Source organism: Oncorhynchus mykiss, chromosome 3 (assembly GCF_013265735.2).
Source record: "Oncorhynchus mykiss isolate Arlee chromosome 3, USDA_OmykA_1.1, whole genome shotgun sequence".
Taxonomy (NCBI): domain Eukaryota; kingdom Metazoa; phylum Chordata; class Actinopteri; order Salmoniformes; family Salmonidae; genus Oncorhynchus; species Oncorhynchus mykiss.
In genome coordinates this window covers 53896118-53919399 of record NC_048567.1, presented here as the reverse complement: position 1 = coordinate 53919399, position 23282 = coordinate 53896118, and the positions used below count along the sequence as shown (strand labels likewise).

The 23282-nt window shown below is 41.3% G+C and overlaps 1 protein-coding gene across 2 annotated transcripts in view; it reads right to left on the bottom strand.

The window, feature by feature from the left end:
- LOC110520204 (transmembrane protein 163) overlaps positions 1-15090 on the bottom strand; it is an 86172-nt gene extending 71082 nt beyond the window's left edge. Inside the window, exon 1 of one of the 2 annotated variants that reach the window (XM_036974583.1) lies at positions 14625-15090. In XM_036974583.1, the coding sequence (XP_036830478.1) occupies positions 14625-14811 (187 nt within the window). In that variant the 5' untranslated portion in view covers positions 14812-15090. The remainder of the gene's footprint in view (positions 1-14624) is intronic. The other variant, XM_036974584.1, reaches the window with a different exon arrangement.
- Positions 15091-23282: the final 8192 nt, after the last annotated feature.

The following is a 23282-nucleotide window of genomic DNA, read 5'->3' as shown; positions in this document are numbered from 1 at the left end:
AGGCTAACTGATCATTAGAAAACCCTTTTGCAATTATGTTAGCACAGCTGAAAACTGTTGTACTGATTAAAGAAACAATAAAACTGGCCTTCTTTAGACTAGTTGAGTATCTGGAGCATCAACATTTGTGGGTTCGATTACAAGCTCAAAATGGTCAGAAACAAAGACCTTTCTTCTGAAACTCTTCAGTCTATTCTTGTTCTGGGAAATTAAGTCTATTCCATGAGAGAAATTGCCAAGAAACTGAAGATCTCATGCAACGCTGTGTCCTACTCCCTTCACAGAACAGAGCAAACTGTTGCTAACCAGAATAGAAAGAGTGGGAGGCCCTGGTGCACAACTGAGCAAGAGGACAAGTACATTAGAGTGTCTAGTTTGAGAAACAGATGCCTCACAAGTCCTCAACTGGCAGCTTCATTAAATAATACCCGCAAAACACCAGTCTCAATGTCAATAGTGAAGAGGTGACTCCGGGATGCTGGCCTTGTACTGTAGCACTAAGATCATCTTTCATCTATTTAGTTTAAATGGAATTTAAAGTATTTTAGAGCTACAATGCTTTTGGGAAACCCAGCCCTGGCCAGCCAGAGCTTCAGCACCGACAGTACTTCTATCTCTACATGGAGTCTCTTTAGGACTTTTTCAAATACTGGTTTCGATGTATCACTATGGGGTTCGCTAAGGACCACCTACTCTTAGAAGTACCTAACAAAATCATCTGTTGGAGACAGACAGGTAGAGCGGTATATGTCTCACTTCCTTGTTATGGCTGAATCAGAATTAGTTAGGTAACAAAGATAAATAAGATGTTTTATCTTATTTTTGTCATTAGAATGTCTTCTTTTGGATAATACTGTTGGCAGTTGCATTTTCCTCTCTCTTCTCCAGGGAAAATTCACTTGGGGCCCAGAGAGGGGAGAGGTCAGGATTGTCTTCATATGTGAGGGTATCTGTTAAACCATGTGAAGGGCTCCACAATGTCTGTACACCAGTCACTACCTACTTTTCCCATTGGGGGGCGGAGTACGGCAGTGTCTGGAACCATTGTATGTCCCCTCTGATGTTGCCCTTATCTTGACCTAGAATATGACCTAAGAGGCTCACTGTCTTTTCTGATCTTTTTCTGATCTTGTCCAGGAGGGGGTGAATTTCTACTTTTAAACTCGGACAAAACAGAGATTCTTGTTCTAGGTCCCAAGAAACAAAGAGATCTTCTGTTGAATCTGACAATTCATCTTAATGGTTGTACAGTCGTCTCAAATAAAACTGTGAAGGACCTCGGCGTTACTCTGGACCCTGATCTCTCTTTTGAAGAACATATCAAGACCATTTCAAGGACAGCTTTTTTCCATCTACGTAACATTGCAAAAATCAGAAACTTTCTGTCCAAAAATGATGAAGAAAAATTAATCCATGCTTTTGTCACTTCTAGGTTAGACTACTGCAATGCTCTACTTTCCGGCTACCCGGATAAAGCACTTAATAAACTTCAGTTAGTGCTAAATACGGCTGCTAGAATCCTGACTAGAACCAAAAAATTTGATCATATTACTCCAGTGCTAGCCTCTCTACACTGGCTTCCTGTCAAAGCAAGGGCTGATTTCAAGGTTTTACTGCTAACCTACAAAGCATTACATGGGCTTGCTCCTACCTATCTCTCTGATTTGGTCCTGTCGTACATACCTACACGTACGCTACGGTCACAAGACGCAGGTCTCCTAATTGTCCCTAGAATTTCTAAGCAAACAGCTGGAGGCAGGGCTTTCTCCTATAGAGCTCCATTTTTATGGAACGGTCTGCCTACCCATGTCAGAGACGCAAACTCGGTCTCAACCTTTAAGTCTTTACTGAAGACTCATCTCTTCAGTGGGTCATATGATTGAGTGTAGTCTGGCCCAGGATTGGGAAGGTGAACGTAAAGGCTCTGGAGCAACGAACTGCCCTTGCTGTCTCTGCCTGGCCGGTTCCCCTCTTTCCACTGGATTCTCTGCCTCTAACCCTATTACAGGGGCTGAGTCACTGGCTTACTGGGGCTCTCTCATGCCGTCCCTGGAGGGGGTGCGTCACCTGAGTGGGTTGATTCACTGATGTGGTCATCCTGTCTGGGTTGGCGCCCCCCCCCCCCCCCCCCTTGGGTTGTGCCGTGGCGGAGGTCTTTGTGGGCTATACTCAGCCTTGTCTCAGGATGGTAAGTTGGTGGTTGAAGATATCCCTCTAGTGGTGTGGGGGCTGTCCTTTGGCAAAGTGGGTGGGGTTATATCCTTCCTGTTTGGCCCTGTCCGGGGGTGTCCTCGGATGGGGCCACAGTGACTGACCCCTCCTGTCTCAGCCTCCAGTATTTATGCTGCAGTAGTTTATGTGTCGGGGGGCTAGGGTCAGTTTGTTATATCTGGAGTACTTCTCCTGTCCTATTCGGTGTCCTGTGTGAATCTAAGTGTGCGTTCTCTAATTCTCTCCTTCTCTCTTTCTTTCTCTCTCTCTCTCGGAGGACCTGAGCCCTAGGACCATGCCCCAGGACTACCTGACATGATGACTCCTTGCTGTCCCCAGTCCACCTGGCCGTGCTGCTGCTCCAGTTTCAACTGACCTGAGCCCTAGGACCATGCCCCAGGACTACCTGACATGATGACTCCTTGCTGTCCCCAGTCCACCTGACCGTGCTGCTGCTCCAGTTTCAACTGTTCTGCCTTATTATTATTCGACCATGCTGGTCATTTATGAACATTTGAACATCTTGGCCATGTTCTGTTATAATCTCCACCCGGCACAGCCAGAAGAGGACTGGCCACCCCACATGGCCTGGTTCCACTCTAGGTTTCTTCCTAGGTTTTGGCCTTTCTAGGGAGTTTTTCCTAGCCACCGTGTTTCTACACTTGCATTTCTTGCTGTTTGGGGTTTTAGGCTGGGTTTCTGTACAGCACTTTGAGATATCAGCTGATGTACGAAGGGCTATTTAAATAAATTTGATTTGATTTGATTTGAGATGGGAGTATCGTGAATTGACCATTGATATGTGCCATTGGATGAGGTAATGTTTTGGTCCTAAGTGGTACCAAGAAGGAGATTAGAATCTCGTCTAAAGAGACCAAACTGAACAATAATTTAAAGCTAATGCTGTCTGGCTAGGAGATACTCCTCTCTCTCAATTAATAGTCTTCCTTTGTAATGTTCCTAAGATCTGTTATTCGTCATGTGAGTTGAGAGAGGTGTGTCTTGGCTATAAATGATACTAAGAATTGTTTTGTAAGCACTCTCAGAGAATTCATTTATTGACACTGAATTGATCTGAGAGTCACAGGGCTATAATATAACTTTGACTTGTGTGTGGTTTGCTCTCTCAATGTTTAGTAATACAGGAAATTACCACATGACATCCTTAAAGAGTGCCTGTCCCTAAAAAGCAACTTCTCATTTTGAAAATGGTCTATGTGTCACGCCCTGACCTTAGATATCCTTTTTATGCTCTATTTTGGTTAGGTCAAGGTGTGACTAGGGTGGGTAGTCTAGTTTTTAATTTCTATGTTGGCCTGGTATGGTTCCCAATCAGAGGCAGCTGTCTATCGTTGTCTCTTATTGGGGATCATATTTAGGCAGCCTTTTCCCACTGGGTTTTTGTGGGATCTTGTCTATGTACAGTTGCCTGCGAGCGCCTTGGTCCATTAATTGAACCAACGCTCGTGACACTATGCAGCATCGATATGAGCCAAAAACCTTAATCTAGTTTCAAAATGTTGCACAATATTAAACACATGGCTTCGTTTTACAACAAGAGTATAGCATACTTGGCTGGCATGAAATTGAAAGCGTCCTCCATTCGCTATTTTTGTGCAATCGCTATTTAGCGTATGTAAAGACAAGATTAAATTAAGAATAGTCTGATGGAAGACAATATTAGCCTATCACTTGTGAATGATGCCCAGCGTGTGCAGTACGGCAAGAAATAGAGCATTACTTTTTTGGGGGGGCTTTTTCAAATCTCAGTCGCACAACTCATGTAGCCTAGTCTATAGGCCTATATGTTTTGATAAGGTTTGTATCACAACTGACGTTGCCAAATAACTTCTTATAATTAAGCACGTTAATCTGCTTTACAACTGATGTAGAGCTGAACTCAGTCGTCAGGTGAACAGTGTCTCCTCCGACACATTGGTGCGGCTGACTTCCAGGTTAAGCGGGCGGATGTTAAGAAGCGCGGTATGGCGGGTCATGTTTCAGAGGACGCATGACTCGACCTTTGCCTCCCAAGACGGTTGGGGAGTTGCAGAAACGAGACAAGATCGAAAAAGGGGGTAAAAAAAACAATGCGAGTCGTTGTATTCATTTGGGATCTATCGCAGAGTTTGAAATATATATTTATTTCATAGAAGGACAAGTTCACCAATATAATACATCAACTTTGGGGGATAGTAGATTGGAATACAGACTGGAATATGTTCCGGGATTCCTCCGATGGCATTGAAGAGTACACCACATCAGTCACTTGCTTTATCAATAAGTGCATTGAGGACCTCGTCCCGACAGTGACTGTACGTACATACCCCAACCAGAAGCCATGGATTACAGGCAACATTCGCACTGCCGCTTTCAAGGAGCAGGACTCTAGCCCGGAAGCTTATAAGAAATCCCGCTATGACCTCCGACGAACCATCAAACAGGCAAAGCGTCAATACAGGACTAAGATCGAATCGTACTACACCGGCTCTGACGCTCGTTGGATGTGGCAGGGCTTGCAAACCATTACAGACTACAAAGGGAAGCACAGCCGAGAGCTGACCAGTGACACGAGTCTACCAGACAAACTGAATAACTTCGAGGCAAATAACACTGAAACATGCATGAGAGCACCAGCTGTTCCAGAAGACTGTGTGATCACGCACTCCGCAATCAATGTGAGTAAGACCTTCAAACAGGTTAACATTCACAAGGACGCAGGGCCCGACGGATTACCAGGTGCTGACCAACTGACAAGGGTCTTCACTGACATTTTCAACCTCTCCCTGTCCGAGTCTGTAATACCAACATGTTTTAAGCAGACCGCCATAGTCTCTGTGCCCAAGAACACTAAGGTGGCCTGCCTAAGAACACTAAGGTAACCTCATGTCTGTAGCCATGAAGTGCTTTGAAAGGCTGGTCATGGCTCACATCAACACCATTATCCCGAAAACCCTAGACCCACTCTAATTTGCATACCGCCCTAACAGATCCACAGATGATGCAATCTCTATTGCACTCCACACTGCCCTTTCCCACCTGGACAAAAGGAACACCTATGTAAGAATGCTATTCATTGGATACAGCGCAGCATTTAACACCACAGTGCCCTCAAAGCTCATCAATAATCTAAGGACCCTGGGACTAAACACCTCACTCTGCAACTGGATCCTAGACATCCTGACGAGCCGTCCCCAGGTGGTAAGGGTAGGTAACAACACATCCGCCACGCTGATCCTCAACACAGCGGTCCCTCAGGGGTGTATGCTCAGTCCCTTCCTGTCCTCCCTGTTCACTCATGACTGCACAACCAGGCACGACTACAACACCATCATTAAGTTTGCCGATGACACAACAGTGGTAGGCTGCTACCACACGACAAGTGGTACCAGAGCGCCAAGTCTAGGTCTAAGAGGCTTTTAAATAGCTTCTACCCCCAAGCCATAAGACTCCTGAACATCTAATCAAATGGCTACCCAGACTATTTGCATTGCCTCCGCCCTCTTTTACACTGCTGCTACTCTCTGTTGTTATCATCTATGCATAGTCACTTTAATAACTCTACCTACGTGTACATATTACCTCAATTACCTCGACTAACCGGCGCCCCCGCACATTGACTCTGTACCGGTACACCCCTGTATATAGTGTCGCTATTGTTATTTCACTGCTGTTCTTTAATTACTTGTTACTTTTATTTCTTATTCATATTTTAATTTTTTTAACTGCATTGTTGGTTAGGGGCTCGTAAGTAAGCATTTCACTGTAACGTCTACACCTGTTGTATTTGGTGCATGTGACTAATAAAGATTGATTTAATTTGAAAGCGGCAGTTAGAAAATGTGTCATTGGCTTTGATATTCTGATTTGTTAGACAATCCAATCGCTGATGACTTTGTTTTGTACAACACCACCCGTGCCCCTCGTCACCATAAATTACTTCAATAGTGCCAGTCTCAAACTAAAGTATTTAGCAAGCAATAGAGCAGTGGAAGAGTTTAGTATAAGTCGTCAGGCTAGGACACTTTAGCCTTCGGGGATAGCCGATGAGAGAAAAAAAGGGGGGGGGAAGCGAGTAGGAAAAGAGACAGGCCCAAGACTCTTGGAAAAGAGTGCCAGCCCCTTATGCACGCTCTGTTTTACAGTTGTTACATTTTTTGTGGAGAAGTGGTGTGACTATACAGATTGTTCCTTCCTACACTCTGTTTTCCATGGTCCTATACTCCCTGTGGGATCTTTTGGATGGAGAGAAGGTTCATCTTTCTCTGCCTGCCAAGGCCTCGACAGTTATAGTTCATCCATAACTGTTGTGTCGTCTCTAAGGGGGGCATGTTGCTTACGCCCAGTCGCTAAGCTTTTAGCTCGTCCTGGGACATGTCTATTGTGCTTAAGCTTGGATATATAATATTCCTCCAACTTTTGCTTTACTACTGCCCTAAGCGTATGTCTGGGCTGTGCTCCTCCAGCCACTGTTCGCGCCTGCAGTCTGCCCAGAGGTTTTTCAGGTTAATGTACCTAACCCCATCTTTGGCTCAGGTCAATTGTTTTCTTCTCCCATTGTTGCACCTTAGGAGACTATGGCTTTTCACCTGTCGCCTTCCCTAGAAAGGTGTCCCTGTCGTTGTCCAGTACGTGCGGTTCGCATCTACTTGGATTGTAAGAGAGCTTGGGCAAGGGTGTCATGCTTTTCTCTCATTGGGCAACCACCCTCAGAAGAGAGTGGGCCCTTCTCTCTTGGGACAATATTCTGATGAGTTTACCTATTTGGAACTGTTTTTGGAACATATCTCAGTTGGTATTTGGTATTTTATTAGGATCCCCATTAGCTGTTGCAAAAGCAGCAGCTACTCTTCCTGGGGTCCACACAAAACATGAAACATAATACAGAATGACATAATACAGAACATCAATTGGCAAGGACAGAACAACTCACAAACTATCTAGGTTAAAAAGGGGAGAGGCGTTGTGTCGCGAGGTGTTGCTTTATCTGCTTTTTTCAAACCAGGTTTGCTGTTTATTTGAGCAATATGAGAAGTTCCATGCAATAAGGGCTCTATATAATACTGTATGCTTCATTGAATTTGCTCTGGATGTGGGGACTGTGAAAAGACCCCTGGTGGCATGTCAGGTGGGGTAAGTGTGTGTGTCAGAGCTGTGTGTAAGTTGACAATGCAAACAATTAGGGATTTTCAACACATTAATGTTTCTTATAAAAAGAAGAAGTGATTAAGTCAGTCTCTACTCAACTCTTAGCCAAGAAAGACTCCATAGACATCCATAGTATTTATATCAGCTCTCTGATTACAATTAAGAGCAAAATGTACCGCTCTGTTCTGGGCCAGCTTAACTAGGTCTTTCCTTGCAGCACTGGACCACACGACTGAACAATAATCAAGATTAGACTAAACTAGAGCCTGCAGAACTTGCTTTTTGAAGTGTGGTGTCAAAAAAGCAGAGTATCTCTTTATTACGGCTACACCTCTCCCCATATTACAACCATTGAATCTATATGTTTTGACCTAGACAGTTTACAATCTAAGGTAACGCAAGTAATTTAGTCTCCTTAACTTGTTAAACAGCCACACCATTCATTAAAAAATACAGATGAGGTCTAGCACTTAAGGAATGAATTGCACCAAATAAAAATGCTCTTAGTTTTAGAGATGTTCAGGACCAGTTTATTACTGTCCACCCATTCCAAAACAAACTGCAACTCTTTGTTAAGGGTTTCAGTGTCTTCATTAGCTGTGGTTGCTGATTAGTATATTGTTGAATCATCAGCATACATTGACACACATGCTTTGTTTTATGCCAGTGGCATGTCATTGGTAAAAAATAGAAGAGAGTAGAGGGCCTAGACAGCTGTCCTGTCACCACACTTTACATATTTGACATCAGAGAAGCTTCCATAAAAAAAAAACCTTTGAGTTCTATTAGATAGATATCTCTGAATCCACATTATGGCAGAGGTTGAAAAGCCATAGCACAAAAGTTTTTTCAACAACAGGTTATGGTCAATAATATCAAAGACTGCACTGAAATCTAACAGTACAGCTCCCACAATCTTCTTATTATCAATTTCTTTCAACCAATCATCAGTCATTTGTGTCAGTGCAGTACATGTTGAGTGCCCTTCTCTATAAGCATGCTGAAAGTCTGTTGTTAATTTGTTTTTAGGGAAATACAATACTATTTGGTCAAAGTTTGCTAAGAGCTGGCAGCAATTTTAAAGGTCTGCTGTTAGAATCATTAAAGGACGCTTTACCACTTTTGGGTAGCGGAATTACTTTGGCTTCCCTCCAGGACTGAGGACAAAGACTTTCCTCTAGGCTCAGATTAAAGATATGACAGATAGGAGTGGCTATATAGTCAGCTACCATCCTCAGTAGCTTTCCATCTCAGTTGTAAATGCCAGGAGGTTTGTCATTATTGATTGATAACACTAATTTTCCACCTCTCCCACACTAACTTTACAAAATTCAAACTTGCAATGCTTTTCTTTCATTATTAGTTTTTTATGCATGAATACAATTGCCCACTGTTCGTTGTTGGCATTTCCTGCCTAAATTTGCCCACATTGCCCAAAAAAACGTTTTTTAATAATTGGCAACATCAAATGGTTTTGTGATGAATAAGCCATCTGATTCGATGAAAGATGGAATTGAATTTGTCTTTCTGTCCATAATTTCATTTAAAGTACTCAAAAAAAAAATCATTCTTTACATCATTGATCTTGGCTTCATAATAAAGTTTATTCTTCTTTTTGTTGAGTTTAGTCACATAATTTCTCAATTTGCAGTAAGTCAGTCAGTCAGATGTGCAGTCAGTCTTATTAGCCGCTTCTTTTGCCCCATCTCTTCCAACCATACAGTTTTTCAATTCCTCATCAATCCATGGTGCTTTAACAGCTCTAACAGTCAGTTTCTTGACAGGTGCATGTTTATCAATAATTGGAAGAAGCAATTGCATAAATTGTGTAAAGTGCAGCATCTGGATGCTCCTCATTAATCACATCAGACCAACACATATTTTTAACATCATCCACCTAAGAGTCACAACAAAATCTTTTGTATGATCTCTTATACACTATTTTAGGCCCAGCTGTTGGAACTTTGGCTTTCCTGGAAATAGCCACTATATTGTGATCATTGCATCCAATGGGTACGGATACAGCTTTAGAACAAAGTTCTACAGCATTAGTAAAAATGTGATCGATACATGTAGATGATCTTGTTCCTGTGGTGTTTGTAAACACCCTGGTAGGTTGATTAATAACCTGAACCAGATTAAAGGCCCTGGTTACAGTAAGAAACTTCCTGTTGAGCGGACAGCTTGATGAAAACCAGTCAATATTCAGGTCCGCAAGAAAGTAGACCTCTCTGTTTACATCACATACACTATTAAGCATTTCACACATATTATTTAGATACTGACTGTTAGCACATGGTGGCCTATAGCAATAACCTAAAAGAAAAGACTTTAGATGTGCCAAGTGAACCTGCAACCACAACACTTCAATAACACTTGACATAAGATCTTCTCTAAGCATTACAGGGATACGGCTCTGAATATATACAGCAACACCTGCCCAGAAATAATTTCTGTCTCTTCTATAGATGTTATATCCTTGAATTGCTACTGATGTATCATCAAATTAATTATCTAAGTGAGTCTCGTAAACGGCTAATATATGAATGTTATCTGACAAGTTATGGATTTCATGAACCTTCTAAGGCTACATACATTAATATGGGCTATTTTTAGCACTTTCCTGTGTAGCTTATCAGAGATAGACCTAAAACTGAAAAGAGCAAACAAAGCAAGAGATACACATATACCTTCAGCAGTCCATTAATCAATTGGTGTGTGTGTGTGTGTGTGTGTGTGTGTGTGTGTGTGTGTGTGTGTGTGTGTGTGTGTGTGTGTGTGTGTGTGTGTGTGTGTGTGTGTGTGCGCGCTGCGGGGCTGAAGCTCCGAAACCATAGGCTTGGCTCTAGTCCTGTGGGCGTGCTCCACCTCAATCTTCCTGTGGTCCATCTTCAATTTCTCAGAGATCGTTTCCCTCACTTTGTCCTCAGAATCCATCCAGGTCTCATGTGGAGATTCTGCAATTCCGTCCACAACCATGTTGTTCCGCCTTGATTGTCCCTCGAGACAATCATTGCTATCATGGATTCATACACAGAACTGATGTCCTTTACCAATGACTTACAGATTGCTGTCTTCTTGCCGTTCTCCTGTTCCAACTCATCGAGCTGACCCTGAGAAAACGCAAACTGTTCTTCAGGTCCTGGACCTCTCTGGTCAGGTCGTCCATTCTTTTAGAACTAGAATCCATGAGTATTTGGACAAAACACTTGAAGCTATTTTCTTGTTGAGACTGTATGCGCCTTGTATTGGGCTTCCCCTCACTTTGTTATGAGGTTTTTCCTTAATGGGTTGTCTGTGCACCTTTTTGGGGCAGTACTCCCTTAGTTTTGGGACCTCTGAGGGTTGCTGATGTTGGGACTTCCCTGGCTTCGGGGAGTATGTTTTGCAATTCAGATGTTGGCCATATCCCCATAGTGATGCAGTGAAATTGGGGTGGCAGGTAGCCTAGCGTTTAGAGCATTGGGCAAGAAACACACAGGTTGTTGGTTTGAATACATGCGCAAACAAGGTGAAAAATCTGTCGATGTGCACTTGAGCAAGGAATTTAACATTAATTTGCTCCAGGGGTGGCGTACTACTATGGCTGACCCCTATGGCTGACCCTAAAATAACACATTTTACTACACCTATCTGGTTTATGTGACTATATATAAAAAATATATTTTTAAAATTGTCAAGTATTTGAAAGAGAACTTAAGGTTACTTGCTTAACTCTTGTTCTCTAATAATATGAGTGAGATCTATCATCGCATTCCCCTGCTTGCAAGAGTGTGAGGAAGAGAAGCGTGCTTGAGAATAACCAGAGGACAGGTGAGTGGCTCCTTTTAAGGAAGTTAGGGTTTCACCTCCTTCACCACTTTACCTGTCTGTCTTCAACAGACACTTTTGATAGGTACTTACAGTACTAGAGTAGGAGGTCCTTGGTGGGGGGAGGGGGATAAATCAGCTATGAAATAAGCAGATAGAATTGAAGTCTATCAAGTAACATTACTTGCATAATTTCTAATCCCCTTCTTTAAAATATGTACTGTATTGTTTTATTTATTATGCCGATACCCCCCTCTCCTCCGGTTGGAGGACTTAATGGAAAACATACAAATTAAATTTAAGTTTATTTCCTAATTGCACTGGAATCCATGCACATCTGCCAATAAACCAATCACTCCAATCTTAATTCCAATCCACAAGGGCAGCACACAGGTACTCGCACGCACCAACGGACCTAGTAACAATAATCAACCCCACCATGGTGAACAAAGGGCACATATACACAAATACAATCAGTGAGAATAGGGGCCAGGTGTGCGCAATGAAAGTTCCAGAGGGATCCGTGACGATCCAGTAATATTTTTTACAATTTTCAAGTCTCCATGTGGATAACAAAGGGATTATGATCAAACTTGTGAAAGAGATCATGTAAAGGATAATCAACGAGGGGCTATGCGTTCTATGGAAAACAATGAATGATGAATAATTAAGCAATAAGGCCCGAGGTGGTGTGGTATATGGCCAATATAACATGGCTAAGGGTTGTTCTTATGCATGAAGCAACGAGGTTGTCTCGTTCACTCTATGTATGGTACTACAGAAATAGAAATTCAAAAGTGAAACATTGTTTCCGAGGCTGGACAGGGTTATATTAATCACCGCTGTACCAAACTAAATACTAGACTGGAAGCAAGGGGAAATGATGTGTGAGTTAGCATAAATACAAGATAAATACAAGAGATGATTCCAGTGGTATAGTGGTGTCTGGAGAAGTGGGTATATTTGAATTCAAACACGTGAAGGAAAGGCGCACTGTGTGAAAAATTCTATGAGAAACACTGACATACACTCTGAATTCCCTAAAATGATAAATCCCATATTGGTCTTTCACAGTCAGGTCAACCCAAGCTGTACTGTGCAAGTAGGCTACTAGTAATCCTACCATTGAAACAGATACTTGTAAAAATCTAAATCACAGGTTTCAGATTTTTGCACATTTTTTCAGGTTTTCACTCTCAAAGTCAAATGTTTTTTAAACAGAAACAAACAGAAAATGGAATGTTCTAAGTCAGTGTTTCCCAAATCTGGTCCTGGGGTACCTCCAACAGTACACTTTTTTTTATTGTGACCCTGGACAAGCACACCTGATTCAACTTGTCAACTAATCATCAAGCCCTCAATGAGTTGCATGAGGTGTGGTTGTCCAGGGCTACAACAAAAAAATGTGTGCTGCTGGGGGTACACGAAGGCCAGGGTTGGGAAACACAGTTCTAAATCCATAACCATGCCTAAACTACATCAGGAGACCACTTTTGAGTTCTTGGAAAAATCTAAGAAATTTATATTTTTAAGTGTAGTTACCCTTAATTAAAGTGTAGAAGCACCTAGCACTGTTGTTTGATTAGCAGTGTTTCTGTACCACATGAGTTGGAGTTTGCAAAAGAAATGGCTATTGGATTGACGTAAATAATCATGATATTATTCTGACAGGTATACTACTTTGTAGCTACTGTAGTTAACATTTAATATAGAAGGTTTTGGGAAAGCTTTTCCATCTACCAGAAGATGGTTAGGCCTACCATTAGCATCGCTAGAAAACATATAGGCTATTCCTTATTTGTTTGAAACTTGGACGTTTTACTTCATATTATGAGGCATGTTTTAGGCCTACCATGCTTGAAAGTAGCGCATAGCCAAAATCCCACGATAGAAACGTGGAGGCAATTATTTGTATGACTTACTCATATGCTTTCTAATGTTATATTGATTTTCTTTCAACTGTCTTTCATTGTCTAGCAGCCAAAGGCATTATCCTAGTCATATTAGCAACCCACGATAATTGTTGCATGTTTAAATCCCCCTCTCTCTAAATTTCTAACGGATATGTCTATCTCTGTCAATGAATCCGCTCGCATGTGCGGTTGCACGTTATTGAACGTTATTTTCCAGCAAATTGCATTTTGGAACATTTAAGCGAAGGCCTACCGCCGTCTGTACATTGTCGCGACTAAAAAGTGAAGAAATAATAGTTTATCAACATTTTAAGCTAAACATGCTGATCTTTTCCATCAGCCTTCTTAATTGAAACAGCGTATACCTCCACTACACTACTTTGGTACATATCAATGGGGATTAAGAAGTGAGTATACGGAACGCCCACGGGAAAATAAGTGGGTATACCACTACACCACTGGATGATTCGGACAGCAACAATGAACACAGTAGTGATCATTTTCAGAAGGAACTGTTAGCAGACATAAGTGTGTCTGTGATTGCCAATACAGCACGGCTTGGAACTCTGCTTGTCCAATCAGCATCCAGGATCCAAACAAACAGTTTTATAAGTGTATATAAGATAGGTATGTATAGAATTTATGTCAGTTATTGAGTTCAAATAAGCTATAGTAATCATGTATGACTATGTTGCATGTGACCATAAAGTAAAGATTAATGATGTCCTCACCACCTTTCTGAGGACAATAGCACATTTTTTGGTTGTGAACACAATTCTTTCAAACAGGGACTTAAAACAAGAGTATGTGCTAACCAATTATTTCAAACGGGACTTAAAACAAGAGTATGTGCTAACCTGTGTGTGTGTGAGTGAGTGAGTGAGTGAGTGAGTGAGTGAGTGAGTGAGTGACAAAACTTCTGAATATTGAGTGAATTTTCATAACCACTGCATCCCCAAAGACTCTCTACTCTCTTGCAGGACTGTTTTGTAAACTGTATCTTATTATCTCTGTTCGGGCTAGGCCCCTTAGTTACATTATCTCTGTTTATCTCTGTTAATATATATATATATATATATATATATATATATATATATATATATATATATATATATATATATATATATATATATATATATATATATATATGTTACAGACTGAGTTAGGGCTCAGAATGTACATTCATTTGTGTATTGTTTGATAACCTATACACATTCACATACGGGTTTATGTGATTCATCCAGAAAAAATTAGATGTCACATTCAATTAACACCTTGATAAATATAATGACAAGAAAAATTATTGACTATTATTTGTCTCTCAAAGAAATGTGTGATATATTGCCATGTATTTGATAGTCTATTATGCACGTTGTAAATTATTAGAAAAACACATTAACAATTTACCAAATTCATAATTTATATATTTTAAAAACCAGTTTCTAGATGGTAGGCCTATAAGTAAAGTCCAGAAGTGCCAATCACATCGAAGTGAGGATTTACTTTTACAACAATAAAGTTTGTAATCCCTGCATTACTTACTACCTTGTCCCTCAACACTGTCCGTGATTTTCATCTCTTGGTCCCGGTCCATACTGAAAGGATCGCCCTGACTCGGTCTTTTGGATAGGTTCGCCTCCGGAGCGCATCCGCCGTTTCTTACAGCTGAAGGATCCACGATTGTGGGATCCGGGACGGGGAAGGAATCTTGTGTCGTTGGGTCAGTCATGGTTTACTTATAGGTCAAAAATCCTCGGGAAAATAATCTCACAAAGGACTGCCAAATGCAGCCATCTAGGGCGCGAATGCCGCCGGTGTTGACAAGCACGAAGTGAAGGCGGCGATGACTAGAAGAAAGATAAACGCAATATCCACACCACAGCATCAGCAGCAACAGACCCCAAACCCCTCCCTCTCAACTGACGTGAGCAGATTCCTAAATTAAGGTTTTGTTTCACTTGTGTAAGAGAGATCTGATTATCAGCACATGCATTTGCTAGACATAAGACTGTCATGTGATGCTCAATTGTCGATTTGAGACACAGCAACTTTTTCACCCCTCCCTCTAAATCCATGCACGCAACCATGCGCAAAATGCAAGAACCCCGCTCAAAAAAACAACTGTCAATATACAGTATCACTGGGTTTGGATTCCATACACTATTTCTCTCATTTCTTCCTGGAAAATAATAGCCTTTAGTGTTATCGATAGGCTACCTGGGGTTTGTAAATATATTTTCTAGTTTGATATTAATTATTTTAATAGGCTACTTTTCAACGTTGCCTACAGTTGATCTGGTTTTACAAGTAATAGATTACATTTCAGTAATGGATTGAATGGTATGAGTGAATGCAACTCAATCAATAGTGGGGTTTTTCAGCAATTTGAAAGCATGAGTCCACAAGGTGGTGCAAACTGCACATAGCAGAAAACAGAACGCCGGATGCACCTGTTGTTTTATTATAATAAACAGTTATAAACATAAAGTATGTGTGTATTATATGATAATCTATGGTTCACATTACCAACCAAAACATAGTTTTCAGTTTTGCAACGTACACAATATATACAGTAGTATGTGGACTCCCCTTCAAATTAGTGGATTCGACTTTTTCAGCCACACTAGGCAATCTCTATAGACAAACATTGGCAGCAGAATGGCCTTACTGAAGAGCTCGGGGACTTTCAATGTACCACTGTCTTAGGATGCCACCTTTCCAACAAGTCAGTTCCTCAAATTACTGCCCTGATAGAGCTGCCCCGGTCAACTGTAAGTGCTGTTATTTTGAAGTGGAAACAACTAAGAGCAGCAATGGCTAAGCAGTGAAGATCACAGAACTGGACTGCAGAGTGCTAAAGTGCGTAGCACGTAAAAATCGTCTATCCTCAGTTGCAACACTCACAATATAGTTCCAAACTGCCTCTGAAAACAACTTCAGCACAAGAACTGTTCATCATGAATCACCATGAAATGGGATTCCATAGCCGAGCAGCCTCACACAAGCCTAAAATCACCATGCACAATGCCAAGCGTCGGCTGGAGTGGTGTAAAGCTCGGCACCATTAGACTCTGGAGCAGTGGAAACGCATTCTCTGGAGTAATGAATCACGCTTCACCATCTGGCAGTCTGACGGACAAATCTGGGTTTGGCGGATGCCAGGAGATGCATAGTGCCAACTGTAAAGTTGGCAAGAATAATGGTCTGGGGCTGTTTTTCATGGTTCGGGCTAGGCCCCTTAGTTCCAGTGAAGTGAAATCTTAACACTACAGCATGGCATTCTATACAATTCTGGCAACAGTTTTGGGAAGGCCCTTTCCTGTTTCAGCATGACAATGCCCCCGTGCATAAAGCGAGGTCCATACAGAAATGGTTTGTCGAGATCATTGTGGAAGAACTTGACTGGCCTGCACAGAGCCCTGACCTCAACCCAAACAAACACCATTGGGATGAATTGGAACGCCAACTGCGAGCCAGGCCTAATTGCCCAACATTAGTGCCCAACCTCACTAATGCTCTTGTGGCTGAATGGAAGCAAGTCCCTGCAGCAATGTTCCAGCATCTAGTGGAAATAGTTCCCAGAAGAGTGGAGGCAGTTTTAGCAGCAATGAACCATTTCCATATTAATTCCCATGATTTTGGAATGAAATGTTCGATGAGCAGGTGTCCACATACTTTTGGTATTGTAGTGTACATTCATTTATTGTAGTATACATTGCAGTGTACATCCAGTAAACAGTCAATTTGGCACATAACTTGGTCTATGGCTGAATTTTATTGACTTGCCGCATTTTCTGAGTTATGGGTGGAGTGTCTCTGAAAGTGATGTGTCAACAGAAGTGGTCGGATCAACCGAAGTGGGCATATTTCAAGCGAATAAGCTAATTGGGCAGATTTGTTATGCTGTGTTTCACACTTTCAGTAAGTCTTCTTCATGATCTTGGTTAGCAGAGATGATGGTAAGGAATTTAAGTTAGGCAAAAGATTTTGCCATTCACTGTGAGCTATCTTTGGTGTATGTGTACTAGGTTTGTATTGTTGTCTAACATTGACGTGGCTATAATATACCAAGCTAACATTAGCTAACCTACCCTGTTAAAGTAACGTTTGTATTTGTATGTATTATGGATCCCATTAGCTACTGCCTTGGCTACTCTTCCTTGGGTCCAGCAAAATGAAGGCAGTTATAAAAAAAAAATCATTTTAAAACATGACAATACATTCACAAGAGATTTCACAACATATTAAGTGTGTGCCCTCAGGACCCTACTCTACTACCACATATCTACAACACAAAATCCATGTGTATGTTATTGTGTGTTTGTGTAACAGGGTTGGTTATGTTTCCACTTGCCTCTAAAGAAATGTGTATTTAATGTTCAAGCATTCTTATTGGCAACTCTGATGACAACAAGGTGTGTTGTGATTGGCCCCACTTGCAGGTAGGGGGAGATTGCGAATGTCAGGTCTCCCCAGTATGAAAATGTGATGCAAGGGGTAGGTCACGTTCTGAATACTGTTTTGTATTTACTATGTGTACAAGTTTTCTGTACATTTCTGATTTATACATGTGTGGGTATATGGTACCTGTTAGGGATTGAGTTTTTTGGGGGGATGTGCTTTGGTATATGATTGCAGTATATAAGTGTGTTAGCTAGTATGCTGGTCACATAAGCCCACTGCTAACACAGTTGTTTTCATGCTACAGATTTTACCATCGACAGCCATCAACATCATCAAGCCCTGCACAACTAACGTGCTGTTTCCTATTTAATAACAGTTATTTACACATGTTATATTTTGTATTGTATTTTGTTTAGCCCCCGTATGAAAATGTGATGCAAGGGATTTTACCATCGACAGCCATCAACATCATCAAGCCCTGCACAACTAACGTGATGTTTCCTATTTAACAACAGCAGATAATAAGTAATGCTCAACTGGGACCACAGGGTGGGCTGATTTATTTGGACACAACGCAAGTAGAGTACGACTAACATCTGTTACATTTGTATGCATGTGTCTGTGACGATGTTGCTTCAAAGTCCCCACTGTACCATAAGGTGTATTTTTTTCCTGTTTTTAAATCAAATTTTACTGCTTGGATGAGTTACTTGATTCCATTTAGTCATGGCTCTGTCTATGTAGTACTGTGCGCCTCCCACAGTCTGTTCTAGACTTGGGGGCTGTGTAGAGACCTCTGGTGGCATCAAATAAAATGTTATTGGTCACATACACATGGTAAGCAGATGTTATTGTGAGTGTAGCGAAATGCTTGTGCTTCTAGTTCTGACAGTGCAGCAATATCTAACAAGTAATATCTAACAAATACCTAATACACACATCTAAGTAAGGAATGGAATAAGAATATATAACGATATGGATGAGCAATATCAGAGCGGCATAGGCTAAGATGCAATAGATAGTATAGAATACAGTATATACATATGAGATGAGTAATGCAAGATATGTAAACATTTTTAAAGTGACTAGTGTTCCATTTATTAAAGTGGCCAGTGCTTACAAGTCTGTATGTAGGCAGCAGCCTCACTGGAAGTCTGGTAAGCACAGACCACAGTAAGGATGGCCACGTTTGCTCAATGTGTTCCACCTACCTACTCAAAGATGTGTGGAGATTGTGGAACAAATAATGTATATTCTAAAGGGAAAGGATTAGAACACATGATAGGTTGTTTATTCTCTGTTTTTCTTCCATGTGAATAGCAGGCTGCTGTGGTTTGGGCCTATGGGTGTCTGTCTATCAACTTCCAGCAACACCTGATATGCAAGACAAGCTTCTAAAAATCACATCAGGTGGTACGACAGACATATATTTATGTTAACGTTGTGCCACTTGATTGTTATTTTTTATTGATTAGTCTCAATTATAACCCGTATGTTGCCTTCTTTTTTAGCACTATTAAAGATCTATTCCATTGGAATTCCTAAAATCACTGTGGTAAGTGCAACTCCAGTCAGTCAGTAAACGGTGACAAACAAACAAGGGGATCATCCTAATAGTCTTATTGGCTATGCTTTCTTGTCCTTCTTTTAATCGGGATAGAGTGTAGCCTGCTAAATATGTACATGTAATCCACACTAATAACTGGACCAGTAAAAGCATGTAAGAAAACATCCAGTGTAGATGGAGTAATTCTACTGTATATATATATATATATATATATATATATATATACAGTGCCTTGCGAAAGTATTCGGCCCCCTTGAACTTTGCGACCTTTTGCCACATTTCAGGCTTCAAACATAAAGATATAAAACTGTATTTTTTTGGGAAGAATCAACAACAAGTGGGACACAATCATGAAGTGGAACGACATTTATTGGATATTTAAAACTTTTTTAACAAATCAAAAACTGAAAAATTGGGCGTGCAAAATTATTCAGCCCACTTAAGTTAATACTTTGTAGCGCCACCTTTTGCTGCGATTACAGCTGTAAGTCGCTTGGGGTATGTCTCTATCAGTTTTGCACATCGAGAGACTGACATTTTTTCCCATTCCTCCTTGCAAAACAGCTCGAGCTCAGTGAGGTTGGATGGAGAGCATTTGTGAACAGCAGTTTTCAGTTCTTTCCACAGATTCTCGATTGGATTCAGGTCTGGACATTGACTTGGCCATTCTAACACCTGGATATGTTAATTTTTGAACCATTCCATTGTAGATTTTGCTTTATGTTTTGGATCATTGTCTTGTTGGAAGACAAATCTCCGTCCCAGTCTCAGGTCTTTTGCAGACTCCATCAGGTTTTCTTCCAGAATGGTCCTGTATTTGGCTCCATCCATCTTCCCATCAATTTTAACCATCTTCCCTGTCCCTGCTGAAGAAAAGCAGGCCCAAACCATGATGCTGCCACCACCATGTTTGACAGTGGGGATGGTGTGTTCAGCTGTGTTGCTTTTACGCCAAACATAACGTTTTGCATTGTTGCCAAAAGTTTAATTTTGGTTTCATCTGACCAGAGCACCTTGAAATATCCAATAAATGTCGTTCCACTTCATGATTGTGTCCCACTTGTTGTTGATTCTTCACAAAAAAATACAGTTTTATATCTTTATGTTTGAAGCCTGAAATGTGTCAAAAGGTCGCAAAGTTCAAGGGGGCCGAATACTTTCGCAAGGCACTGTATATATATATATATATACGTGTATATAAACTCAGTTGAAGTCAGAAGTTTACATACACCTTAGCCAAACGCATTTAAACTCAGTTTTTCACAATTCCTGACATTGAATCCCAGTAAAAAAAAAAAAGGTCAGTTAGGCCCACCACTTTATTTTAGGAATGTGAAATGTCAGAATAATAGTAGAGAGAATAATTTATTTCAGCTTTTATTTCTTTCATCACATTTCCAGTGGGTCAGAAGTTTACATACACTCAATTAGTATTTGGTAGCATTGCCTTTAAATTGTTTAACTTGGGTCAAATGTTTCAGGTAGCCTTCCACAAGCTTCCCACAATAAGTTGGGTGAATTTTGGCCTATTCCTCCTGACAGAGATGGTGTAACTGTGTCAGGTTTCTAGGCCTCCTTGCTCGCACATGCTTTTTTAGTTCTGCCCACAAATTGTCTATAGATGAGGTCAGGGCTTCGTGATGGCCACTCCAATACATTGACTTTGTTGTCCTTAAGCCATTTTTCCACAAATTTGGAAGTATGCTTGGGGTCATTGTCTATTTGGAAGACCCATTTGCGACCAAGCTTTAACTTCCCGACTGATGTCTTGATGTTGCTTCAATATATCCACATAATTTTCTTCCCTCATGATGCCATCTACAGTGCCTTGCGAAAGTATTCGGCCCCTTTGAACTTTGCGACCTTTTGCCACATTTCAGGCTTCAAACATAAAGATATAAAACTGTATTTTTTAGTGAAGAATGAACAACAAGTGGGACACAATCATGAAGTGGAACGACATTTATTGGATATTTCAAACTTTTTTAACAAATCAAAAACTGAAAAATTGGGCGTGCAAAATTATTCAGCCCCTTTACTTTCAGTGCAGCAAACTCTCTCCAGAAGTTCAGTGAAGATCTCTGAATGATCCAATGTTGACCTAAATGACTAATGATGATAAATACAATCCACCTGTGTGTAATCAAGTCTCCGTATAAATGCACCTGCACTGTGATAGTCTCAGAGGTCCGTTAAAAGCGCAGAGAGCATCATGAAGAACAAGGAACACACCAGGCAGGTCCGAGATACTGTTGTGAAGAAGTTTAAAGCCGGATTTGGATACAAAAAGATTTCCCAAGCTTTAAACCTCCCAAGGAGCACTGTGCAAGCGATAATATTGAAATGGAAGGAGTATCAGACCACTGCAAATCTACCAAGACCTGGCCGTCCCTCTAAACTTTCAGCTCATACAAGGAGAAGACTGATCAGAGATGCAGCCAAGAGGCCCATGATCACTCTGGATGAACTGCAGAGATCTACAGCTGAGGTGGGAGACTCTGTCCATAGGACAACAATCAGTCGTATATTGCACAAATCTGGCCTTTATGGAAGAGTGGCAAGAAGAAAGCCATTTCTTAAAGATATCCATAAAAAGTGCCGTTTAAAGTTTGCCACAAGCCACCTGGGAGACACACCAAACATGTGGAAGAAGGTGCTCTGGTCAGATGAAACCAAAATTGAACTTTTTGGCAACAATGCAAAACGTTATGTTTGGCGTAAAAGCAACACAGCTGAACACACCATCCCCACTGTCAAACATGGTGGTGGCAGCATCATGGTTTGGGCCTGCTTTTCTTCAGCAGGGACAGGGAAGATGGTTAAAATTGATGGGAAGATGGATGGAGCCAAATAAAGGACCATTCTGGAAGAAAACCTGATGGTGTCTGCAAAAGACCTGAGACTGGGACGGAGATTTGTCTTCCAACAAGACAATGATCCAAAACATAAAGCAAAATCTACACTGGAATGGTTCAAAAATAAACATATCCAGGTGTTAGAATGGCCAAGTCAAAGTCCAGACCTGAATCCAATCGAGAATCTGTGGAAAGAACTGAAAACTGCTGTTCACAAATGCTCTCCATCCAACCTCACTGAGCTCGAGCTGTTTTGCAAGGAGGAATGGGAAAAAATGTCAGTCTCTCGATGTGCAAAACTGATAGAGACATACCCCAAGCGACTTACAGCTGTAATCGCAGCAAAAGGTGGCGCTACAAAGTATTAACTTAAGGGGGCTGAATAATTTTGCACGCCCAATTTTTCAGTTTTTGATTTGTTAAAAAAGTTTGAAATATCCAATAAATGTCGTTCCACTTCATGATAGTGTCCCACTTGTTGTTGATTCTTCACAAAAAAATACAGTTTTATATCTTTATGTTTGAAGCCTGAATTGTGGCAAAAGGTCGCAAAGTTCAAGGGGGCCGAATACTTTCGCAAGGCACTGTATTTTGTGAAGTGCACCAGTCCGTCCTACAGCAAAGCACCCTCACAACAGGATGCTGCTAGCCCTGTGCTTCATGGTTGGGATGGTGTTCTTCGACTTGCAAGCCTCGCCCTTTTTCCTCCAAACATAACAATGGTCATTATGACCAAACAGTTCTATGAAGCTGACTCTTCATATGGGATGATTTCACTGAACAACAAAAGGGAATATTGAATGATCCCCAATGATCCATCGCATCTCCCAAAAACATTTCAACATACAGTACATCTGTAAAATGATAACCAAAGCTTCAGTTTCTAGACTGTCTTCCTCCCAGGCTTCCATGTCTTCTCCCTGGACCTCCTCAATGTCCAAAGACCAGTTGCGCTCTGAGGTGGCTGATGTTGGTGGGATTTGGAGGAGGATGGAGGCAACAGGGGAAAGAGCCTCAGATCCACAAAGTCCCTCCCAGCAGGTGGCTGCTGAGATATGTTGGCACAACTGCCATATTGCATCACCATCCCAAAGCCCTTGTACTTCACCAGACTGCAAAGAGCCTTTCTCTCATCCAGGCCAAGGTGGCAAGACATGGTAGTGATGACACCATAGGCCTTGTTGATCTCTGCACCAGACAGGATGCTTTTGCCAGCATACTTGGGGACCAACGTGTACGCTGTGGTGTGTATGGACTTCAGGCAGAAGTCTTCACGCTTTTTGATGTATTTCAGAACTGTAGTTTCCACTGCTTGGAGCAACTGTGAAGTTGGGAGGGCAGTACCGGTTTCTTCTCTTACATGTGCAAGCAGAG